We start from the raw sequence: 11158 nt of genomic DNA on the forward strand, positions 1-11158 counted from the left end.
CTGATGTTTCTCTCTCTCCCCCTCTCCCTTCCTCTCTGAAATCAATAAAAGTATATTTTTTTAAAAAACAATATAGCTGCCGAAACCGGTTTGGCTCAGTGGATAGAGCGTCGGCCTGCGGACTGAAAGGTCCCAGGTTCGATTCCGGTCAAGGGCATGTACCTGGGTTGCGGGCATATCCCCAGTGGGAGATGTGCAGGAGGCAGCTGATCGATGTTTCTCTCTCATCGATGTTTCTAACTCTCTGTCTCTCTCCCTTCCTCTCTGTAAAAAATCAATAAAATATATTAAAAAAATATATATATAGCTATAATTATCACCAAGATCTGAACATTTTATACTCCTATTAGCATAAAGCACATACTGAGTCATTAAGGTCATAAAACATTGGCCAATAAAAAAGAAAAACAACAACAAAAAACTGTGATCTTCAAGAAAAACCACAATAGTGGAAAATCTGAAATTTATTTTATTGTGAGACCCTAAAATAATCTAATATCTTAAATCTCCTATTCCTGTATAACACTAATTCTAAAAAATTGGGCAAGGTAGTGGCATTAGGCACTTACGGCCCCTCCATTTACTCTTTGGAATGAGGGCTTCCTCAAACCACACAGCCACCTCCAAACCTCCCCGCACCCATCCCTGCACTCAACGGGAGATGTTTCTGAAACTTACATATTCTACATTTGAGAAGCATGAAAGTAGAAAAAAAATTGAAAGCCATTATACATATAGATAATACTAACGATCACTTTCAACAATGATCTATATGCACAACATTCAAAAGCTTGCTTTTAGTATGAAAATACCAATACAATTAAGTCTCGACAGAAGACTTGGCTTTCAATTCCGCTCTGTCACCTGCCGCCTAACTCAGTAAGCCCTTCGGCGTTCTGTGGCTGGAGCTCCTCACTCATAAATGAAATTATTTTCAAGGTTCTTTCCAGCTCTAAAGGAAATCTTATGATACTATCTTCTCTAAACTCTTACAAGCAAGAGAAATTATATCCTAAAGTACTCAGTATTTAAAACAGAAATCTGTATACATATGTAAGGATGCATTAACTAGAAGGGAGGAATCCTTTTACAATGTACACACAGATCAAATCATCACAATGTATTCTTAAAATATCTTACAATTTGTCAACTAAACCTCAACAAAGTTGTAAAAAAACTTTACAACTGGCTAACAATCTGGCTAAAAAATGGGGGGAAAAAAGAGTCTAAGTTACTTTCCTCTAAGTCCTAATTACAGGACTCTTAATATTTACAAGTGGACTATTATAAGATGCAAAATCTAGAAAAAATGCAAAATTACATCATGTTAACTCATGTCTAATTTAAATTCTGTTCAAAATGACAAAGGGCTGCCAGAGGCACATGGTTTGGGGGTGTGAGTAATGGTTATAAGTCCTGAGGTGACTACAGGTAACCATACTATATTGTATATTTAAAAGTTGCTAAGATTTCTCATCACAAGAAAAAAAATGAAACTGTGTGCAGTGATTCATATAAAATGAACTGTGGTAATCACTTTGCAATATAAACATATATCAAATCATTACGTTGTACACCTTGGACTAATATTTATATGTCAATTTATCTCAATAAAATTGGAAAAAATGTCAAAGGTCTAAACACTGAACATTGTCTTAAACTTCTTTCCTCAAACAAATATAACCATAAATTAAACTGTTTAATGAAAATTCAACTTAAAAAACAATGTTTTAAAGATGACGTATGAGCACACCTGATTATCCTATTCATTATTTCATTCAATCAATCAATATGCTGAGCACCTGCCCTAACCGGTTTGGCTCAGTGGATAGAGCATCGGCCTGTGGACTGAAGGGTCCCAGGTTCAATTCTGGTTAAGGGCAGGTACCTTGGTTGCGGGCACATACCCACTAGGGAGTGTGCAAGAGGCAGCTGATCGATGTTTCTCTCTCATCGATGTTTCTCTCTATCCCACTCCCTTCCTCTCTGTAAAAAATCAATAAAATATATATTTTTAAAAATATATGCTGAGCACCTACTATGTGTCAGGTACTCTCATGTTGTAGCTTCTTTCAAGTGTTTCAAACGTCAAAGACTATGAGAATCTTACCAACATGGCCTCCTCCGATGGTGTATGTCTTCCCAGATCCAGTTTGTCCATAGGCAAAAACAGTTACATTATAGCCTTCAATGAGCGATAACACTAGTGGCTTTATGCACGTATTATAAACTTCGTCTTGAGTGGAACTTTTGCCAAAAACAAAATCAAAAGTAAAGATTCTGTCTCTCCCAATGATAATTTGCTGGGTGTTTGGAATAACTCTCACACAAACTTGATGATTATGAAGAACTTCTTTGCATAGCAGAGGTCTAATTCTTACAGCAACTTTTACTGGTATTTCCTCCATGGCAGCTTAGATTTTCCTAACAGATTTTCTACTTAACATTCAGTGTCTAGTGTGAGAGCCATCCATTTTACATAAGATCTGGACTCCTGTGTATCAAAATAAAAACAAAATTTAATTACTAACACTTCCCTAAAAAATAAATCATCATCTAAAGCAAAGTCAATTAGAACAGGTTTTGTTCCAACATAAGCTAGTTACAAAGAATAAATCTGTCTTGTAAAGGACATCTATAATTTATAGATGAAATGATATGATGTCTGGATTTGCTGTAAATAATCTAAGGGGTAGAGGCCATGAGTTGGTAAATGATGAAAACTAAATGATAAGCACATGGGATTCCATTGTGCCCTTCTTTCTGTAATTATAGTATATTTCCCAGCTCATTAATCTAAATATTGAATAATTGGGGAGTTAAAAAATTAAATCAAAGAAAATAACTAGGTAATTGTACACGTTAAAAGCAAATCCTTACACTAGGTTTTATAGCTATATATTTAAAAATAACATCTCCTCATTGCCACAAATATTATAAATAAATCCATGAAATAATTTTAAGGATTTCCATAAGTCATTTTTTATTCAAAAATAATCAAAACTGAAAAACTGCTTTTCTCCTCCTAAATTGTTATACTAATTGCTGAAGATCTCTAGTGGAATTAATACATTAAAAATTAAACTGGGCCCTAACTGGTTTGGCTCAGTGGAGAGAGCGTTGGCCTGCGGACTCAAGGGTCCCAGGTTCGATTCTGGTCAAGGGCATGTACCTTGGTTGCAGGCACATCCCCAGTCAGGAGTGTGCAGGAGGCAGCTGATCAATGTTTCTCTCTCATCGATGTTTCTAACTCTCTATCCCTCACCCTTCCTCTCTGTAAAAAATCACTAAAATATATTTTTAAAAAATTAAACTGGGCTGGGCTGGGCTGCTGAGGTTCAATGGCTGAGCATTGGCGTATGAACCAAGAGGTCATGGTTTGATTCCCGGTCAGGGCACATGTCTGGGTTTTGGTCTCAATCCCCAGTAAGGGGTGTGCAGGAGGCAGCTGATCGATGATTCTTTCTCATCACTAATGTCTCTATCTCTCTCCCTCTCCCTCCCTTTCTCTGAAATTAATAAAAATATATCTTTTAAAAAAATTAAATTGGTAGCTACACTTACAATGAACAACCTGAAAAAATAAATTAAGAAAACAATTCTAACCCTAGCCTATTTGGCTCAGTGGTTAGAACATCTGCCCAAGAACTGAAGGATTCAGGGTTCGATTCCGGTCAAGGGCGTGTACCTCAGTTGCAGGCATGATCCCTAGCCCTGGTTGGGGAGCACGCTGGGAGCAACTAATCCATGTCCCTCTCACATCGATGTTTCTCTCGCCCCCTCCCTTCCATTCTGTCTAAAACTCAATGGGAAAAAATATCCTTGGATGAAGAGTAGCAACAACAAAAAGAAAACACTTCCATTTACAATAGCATTAAAGAAATAAAATACTTCGGAATACATTTTTTAAAAAGGTGTTTAAAACTGATACTTTGAAAACTACAAAATATTGTTGGAAGAAAGAAGATCTAAATAAATGGAAAAGCATCTCCTGTTCATGGATTGCAAGACATTGTTGAGATGACAATGCCATATTCCCCAAACCGATCTAAAGGTTCAACACAAGTCCTATCAGAATCCCAGCTGACTTCTTTATAGAAGTTGACAAGCTCATCCAAAAATTTATATGGAAATCCGAGGGACACAGAATACCAAAAACAATATTGAAAAAGAACAAAATTGGAGGACACATTTCCCCAATTTTAAAATCAAGCAATAGCATTCAAGAAGGTATGGTATGGGCATAGCCAGACTTAGAGATCAATGGAAAAGAACTGAGGATCCAGAAATAAACCATCACATTTACAGGCAATTAATTTTCAACAAGCAGGCGAAGACAACTCAATGGGGGAAAACAGTCTTTTCAACAAAAGGTCATGTACAACTGGATATCCACCCTCCAGTTGGACTCCTATTTCACATGCACCAAAGTTAATTCAAAATGATTCATATACATAAATGTAAGGTCGAAACTATAAAATTCGTAAAAGAAAACATGGGGGTAACTCTTGCTAACTTTAGATTTGGCAACGGTTGTTCAGATACAACACCGAAAGCAAGAGGAATAAGCAATAAAATGAAAAAATAGATAAAATCCACTTAATCAAATGCAAAAGTTTTAAGCCTCAAAAGACACCATCAGCCCTAGCTGATTTGGCTCAGTGGATAGAGTATTGGCTGGTGGGCTGAAAGGTCTCGGGTTAGATTCTGGTCAAAGGAACATATGCCAGTTGCAGGCCCAATCCCCAGTGGGGGGAATGCAGGAGGCAGCTAATCAATGATTCTCTCTCATCACTGATGTTTCTAACTCTCTCTCCCTCTCCCTACCTTTGAAATCAATAAAAAAATATTTTTAAAAAACACAAAACTTGTAGGTCTTGGTAGGATAAAAAGTTTACAAATGTAACAAGCAATCTATAATAAAGTTTAGTGTAGATGATGAAAAATAATCAGTTTGGGAGAAGGGAAGTCTTAAACAATATCATTAAGTAATCTAGTAGACTAATGAAAAAAGTAACATTTGCTTGCTATGGAAATGTTAATTTAGACATATTTAATATTCACTAGCCTTTAAAAACTGTGCAGCAATACTGTGCATTTGCAACTTTGTGAGTGGATAGTCTGAAAAGGATCACAATAACAAAAAACATTTACATCACTCTACTAAGAGCCCACTGAGAGTAAAATAATATCAGCTCCCTTGGACCATAAAATCCCAAAATAGTTAGCAAACTATCTTTAATGGCCAAAAAGATGCATCTAATCTTGTCAGTTTTATTCATTCTACTAAAATCCATCACTGAACAACTAAATACTCATATGTATAGTAAACCTTTTCAGGGATCCTAAAGGTCTCTACAATCATCTGCTGCTGGGAACTTTTCCAAAGAAATTGCAGAAATGCTGTGCTGAGTTGGTTCTTCCCAATGTCTTTAAACACCTACATTAGAAGTTTCATCATACAGATTAGTTGTGTGTGTTTTTATACCATCACATTAAAACAAGTCATGGTCTGTGTTAAGCCAAGACTAACTACTTCCAACAAAATTGCTAATATAAAGTACTAAGTATAATTGGGATATTTTCATGTTCTTTCCCCGCCCCCCCCCCGCCCCCCCAGTGAACATATATTCTTTCATAAGACAGCCATTAAAGCAAATTAACTAAGTGGTGATATATTTTCAAACGATGCAAAACAAACACACACAAACAAAAACTGGTTTTAGGCTGATGCAAGAAGGTATGTGTTTCTCAATCTGATAAAGAGAGTGGGTTTAGACAAAGTGAAAATCAAGAAATTTCTTTCTCAAAATGAATGTGCATAAGGACTCAAAGGGCAGACGAGCAGAGAAAAGCAGTCTTGAATCCCTGTGGCATCAGCAGGAACATCGCTGTCCATGGTTACCAGCCCTAATCAGTGTGCTCAAATGCCAGCATCTTTGCTGGCTAGTGTAGTCTCATTGTTTGTTTTTGGTAATAGCATACTTGTGTTTCCCACGGAATGCAGATTTAAATCAATGGAGAGGAAGTTCTACTTCTTTTTTAGAAGGTTCTTTATTCTTCCTTTCAAACAGGTTTTGTTTTGTTACTTTTGTCATTAGTTCTGTCCTTTTCTGCATTTCTCTTTTTAAGAAACTTGACCCACAGGAGATACCAATGAGATTTCCAAGCCTTCCACTGCCTTTCAAAACCTGTATAATACTTAAACTTTGCGTATTTACACAATTGCTCCTGATTTCTTAACTTTAGATAGCAACACTATTAATTTTCTCAAAGTGGTTAGAGATGTAAATACTCCTCCTCCATTCTTTCGTTTCTTTACAATGGCAATATATATTATCAACCATCCTGTCTTTTGGAATTTCACTTTTTCTCATTCCCACTGAGTAGTAGGAGAAAGGACTAAGAGATGTGCAAACCTGTAGAGAATTTTTATAAATGTGTGTTTGAATGAGACGGGCAGCATGATCTCAAATGCTCCCCCACTTGGTTTATTTTTAATATATATAACAGGAATTTAGCTACAAAGGCTAGGACCCATAAACATATGGCTTTCAAAAAATTAATATATACGAATTTGTTTAAAAATCCACAGCACTTACACTTCTTCAGCTTCTGATCAATTACAGTAATCAGAAATATATCTATTATGTCATCGTTAAATGTAAAGGAAGGTGAAATCTGACTGGCCGGTAATCTATAGGCATACTCAATGGGAGTTTGAAATCTGAGTAAAGACAAGATAAATATTTGATCACCGAAGCCATGTCATTAATCAGAAATAAGTGTTTCCAAATGCGGCTGGCATCCTGTGCCCTTGGTTTTTCAGAAGGAGTGGTTATCTACAAGTTGTGGCTTGTTAATATTTCCATAAGAAACTTCCCAGCAAATGGAAAGTGACTCGCGTAGGGACCTCAGAAAAGGCTTCAACTCCATAAAGTACTAGCTGGAGAAGACAGGAAGTAAAGAGGGGAAACATCGACGGTTTGAAAACTTGAAGAGGGCGGTGTTATTTGAAAGGCGTTTTCAAGGAAGAATGTGGCATCCTTTCTCGGTCATCGGCTACCTCTGCGGGAGGGGGGTCGGACTTCGGCGCTCAGAATGCGCCAAGTTTCGACATCCGCGAGGGAAAAAGGCGCCTGCGACAAAGCGAACCCCCCAGAGGGGTGGCCCTTCCCACTCCTTCCAGATCCCGCAGCGGGAAGGTCAAACACGAGAACCACCGAGGGTCCGACTCCAGAGCCGCTCGGTCCCGCGCTCCCACGCATCCTACTCCCCCGACCTCCTCAGGGGCGCTCAACCTCCTCCGGCGGGGTCCCCAGCACCCCGCGGGCGCCGTCGTCTGCCGAGCCGGCTCCCCAACTGCCCCCCGCCCCCACAACGGAGTCCACCCGCGGCGGCCCCCGAGCGCGCCCCTCCCGGCCCGCGCTTCCTCCTCCCAACGGCGGGCCCGGGACGCGGCAGGCGGGAGGAAGCTCCGCACCCGGCCTCGCCAGCCCGGCCGGCCCGCCCGCCGCGCACTGACCGGCCAGAGAAAGCCCGTCCCGGCGGCGAGCGCAGCGCAGAACTCCTCGGTTTCCTTCCACCGCGCCGCCGCCGCCGCCGCCGCAGTCCGCGCCTTTTGTTGTCACGGGTTCTCCGGGCAACCGGCGAAGCCCGACGCCGACGCGCCCCCTCCCGGCCGGGCGTCACGCTGCGCCTTGGGCCCCGCCCCTCCCCGTCAAGCCCCGCCCCGCCCCACCCCACCAAAAGTTGTATGACATGACAGCAAGTTGATAGGACAAAAGCCTCAATGAACAACAGTAACAATTTAGATTTGCGAATTCCTAGGAAGGCTAACCAAAACATTTGTGGCGGAGGACTGTTTGCAGGAACTTAAAGATATGCCAGTCCCGGAGTCTAGTCCCATGATGAATAAAACCAAAGCTTGACCATGTGGACCTAAAAGGCCTCTAGAATTAGAAGAAAGCCAAAGTCTGGCTTGCATCAATGTTTTACTCCACTGATAAACAATGCAAATGAAAATGGTAAACAACCATTTTCACCTATTAAGTTGTCAACAACTTATTGTAATGTAATATCGGCAAGTGAGACAGATACTTTTACACATAATCCAACCTCTTGTCATCTCTCCCAAAAAAATAGAGATATTGACTATCATGTACAAATATGTCCATTATGGTGTTATTTATAATAGCAAAAACTTGGAAGTTACATATACGTTCAATGAAAGGGATTGATAAATTAACAATAGTACATTTATAAGAATATTATGTCCTCATTGAAATTCATGTTTACAGAAATTTGGTACAAGAAAATACAAATTAAAGATGCAAATAGTGTATAGTTTTCTTACCTGAAGAACTGGGATAAAAATCATCTCTACTTCATAGGGTTGTTTTGAAGTTTAAAAGGAGAAAATAATTGTAAAGCACACAGAACAGTAACTATTTAAAAGTTACTAGGTGGCTAGAATTATGATAATTTCCTCAAATACACATATAAAAAACATAAGACAGGGCCCTGGCCAGATAACTCGGTTAGAATGTCGTCCCAATACATTAAGTTTGAAAGTTTAATCTCCAGTCAGAGCACCTACAAGAATCAACTAATGCATAAATAAGTGAAACAACAAATCAATGTTTCTCTCTCTTCCCCCCCTCTCTAAAAACCAATCAATAAAAAAAAACAACCACAAGGTAGTAAAACTATTCAACAAAATTATAACACTCACCAACACTAAATCAAAGTTCATTTTTAAAATTTTTTATTTGGGTGACATCCTATATAACAAAAGCCCAGTGATGCTTATGGCAGGATGACCAGAACAACCAGTCGCTATGGCACGCACCGACCACCAGGGGACAGACGCTTAACGCAGGAGCTGCCCCCAGGTGGTCAGTGCATTCCCACAGTGGGAGCACCGCTCTGCCAAAAACCAGGCTGGCGCGTACAGCGGCGGTGGCAGGAGCCTCTCCCACCTCTGGGGCAGCACTAAGGAGCTGCGAGCCAAGTGGTAAGCAGCGAGGAGCAGGAGGGGGGTAAGGAGCAGGCAGGTGGTAAGGAGCGAGCAGGCAGGCAGTTAGGAGTGAGGGGTCCCGGATTGTGAGAGGGAAGTCTGACTGCTGGTTTAGGCCTGATCTAAATGGCAGTCAAGACATCCCCCCAGGGGTCCTGGATTGTGGGAGGGCACAGGCTGGGTTGAGGGACTCTCCACCCTGCATGAATTTCGTGAGTCAGGACTCGAGTTGGTTAATAAAATTATATAGGTTTCAATTAAAGGTCATTTTACAAATTGAATCAACTAAGGTATTGGTTCCAAGGAACAAAACCAATTCTGAATTATTTAAGAAAAAAATGACTTGTTTGAAAAGTTTATAATTAGCCCTAGCCAGTTTGGCTCAGTGGATAGAGTGTCAGGCTGAGGACTGAAGGGTCCCAGGTTTGATTCTGGTCAAGGGCATGTACCATGGTTGCAGGTTCCTTCCTGGCCCGGGCCCTGGTTGGGGCTCATGCAGGAGGCAACCAGTTGATGTGTTTCTCTCACATCAGTGTTTCTCTCTGTCTTTCCCTCTCTCTTCCACTCTCCCTAAAAATCAATGGAAAAATATCCTTCGGGCGGGGGGGGGGGGATTTAAAAAGAAAAAAGAAAGAAAAAAAAAATATATATATATATATATATATATATATATATATATCCTATCTAATAAAAGAGAAACATGGTAATTAGCATACAACTGCTACCCTTCCCATTGGCTAATCAGGGCAATATGCAAATTACTGCCAGCCAAGACAGCGGCCGGCAACCAGGCAGCTTAAAGCGAACATGAGGCTTGCTTGCTTCAGTGACGGAGGACTCCAACGTTCCCCGCCTGCCGCTGCCGGCCTCTGAGCTGCAACTCTAAGCAACTATGTTACAAATATAGAAGCTAAACAAAACCCCAGAAACCTGCTTTAGTCTGCCAGGCTTCAGCCAGCAGGATCGCAACATTGTTTCAAATACAGAAGGTAAACAAAGGCCAGAAACCTGCTTTCAGCAGTGGGGGCCTAAGAGCTGGAGCCTCAGAGCTAAAGCTGGCCCAGAATAAAAAAGAAAAAGAAAAAAAGGAGCGGTTGGGAGCTTCAGTCACCCACCAGCCTGAAAACAGCCCTCAGCCCCTCACCCAGACTGGCCAGGCAACCCAGTGGAGACCCCCACCCTGAAGGGTGTGTGACCAGCTGCAAACAGCCATCATCCCCTCATCCAGGCTGGCCAGGCACCCCAGTGGGGACCCCCACCCTGATCCAGCACACCCTGCAGGGCAAACCAGCCGGCCCCCACCCATGTACCAGGCCTCTATCTTATATAGTAAAAGGGTAATATGCCTCCCGGCACCGGGATCAGCATGACAGGGGGCAGCGCCTTAACCCCCTGATTGCCCTGTGGCTCTGTGTGTGACAGGGGGCAGGGCCACAACCTCCCTATCGGCCCTGCTCTGTTCGTGACAGGGGAAGGCGCCCCAACATCCTGATCAGCCCTGCTCTGTGCCTGATAGGGGGGAGCTCCCCAACCCCCTGATTGCTCTGTGGCTCTGTGTGTGATAGGGTGCGGCGCCCCAACCCCCTACTCTGTGAGTGACAGGGTGCGGCGTCCCAACCCCACCCCCCGCGCCCCCTCACGGACCCTGCTCTGTGTGTGATGGGGTAGAGCCATAACCTCCCCATCAGCCCTGCCCTGAGTGTGACAGTGGCGGCGCCCCAACCCCCTGATCGGCCCTGCTCTGTGGGTGATAGAGGGCGATGCCCCAACCGCCCCCCCCCCCCACGCGTCCTGCTCTGTGTGTGACGGGGTAGAGCCATAACCTCCCCATTGGCCCAGCCCTGAGTGTGACAGGGTGTGGCGCCCCAACCCCCTGATCCACCCTGCTCTGTGTGTGACAGGGGGCAGTGCCCCAACTCCCCTATCGGCCCTACTCTGTGAGTGACAGAGGGGAGCTCCCCAACCCCCTGATTGACCCTGCTCTGTGCGTGACAGGGGGCAGCGCCCCAACCCCCTGATTGGCCCTGCTCTGTACGTGACAGGGGGTGGCACCGCAACCTGCCCATTGACCCTGCCTTGAGTGTGACAGGGGGCGGTGCCCCAACCGCCCAATCAGCCCTACCCTGAGCATGACTGAGG

The 11158-nt window shown here is 42.7% G+C and overlaps 1 protein-coding gene across 1 annotated transcript in view; it reads right to left on the bottom strand.

The window, feature by feature from the left end:
- The window catches only part of KIF27 (kinesin family member 27), a 75655-nt gene extending 68015 nt beyond the window's left edge, over positions 1-7640 (bottom strand). Inside the window, exons 1-2 of the mRNA XM_081103896.1 lie at positions 7526-7640; positions 2111-2494 (exon numbers count right to left, since the gene is read on the bottom strand). Coding sequence (XP_080960022.1) covers positions 2111-2408 — 298 coding nt within the window. The 5' untranslated portion in view covers positions 2409-2494; positions 7526-7640. The remainder of the gene's footprint in view (positions 1-2110; positions 2495-7525) is intronic.
- Positions 7641-11158: the final 3518 nt, after the last annotated feature.

The sequence above is a fragment of the Myotis nattereri genome (genome assembly GCF_964212035.1).
Source record: "Myotis nattereri genome assembly, chromosome: 12".
NCBI classification, from domain to species: Eukaryota; Metazoa; Chordata; class Mammalia; order Chiroptera; family Vespertilionidae; genus Myotis; species Myotis nattereri.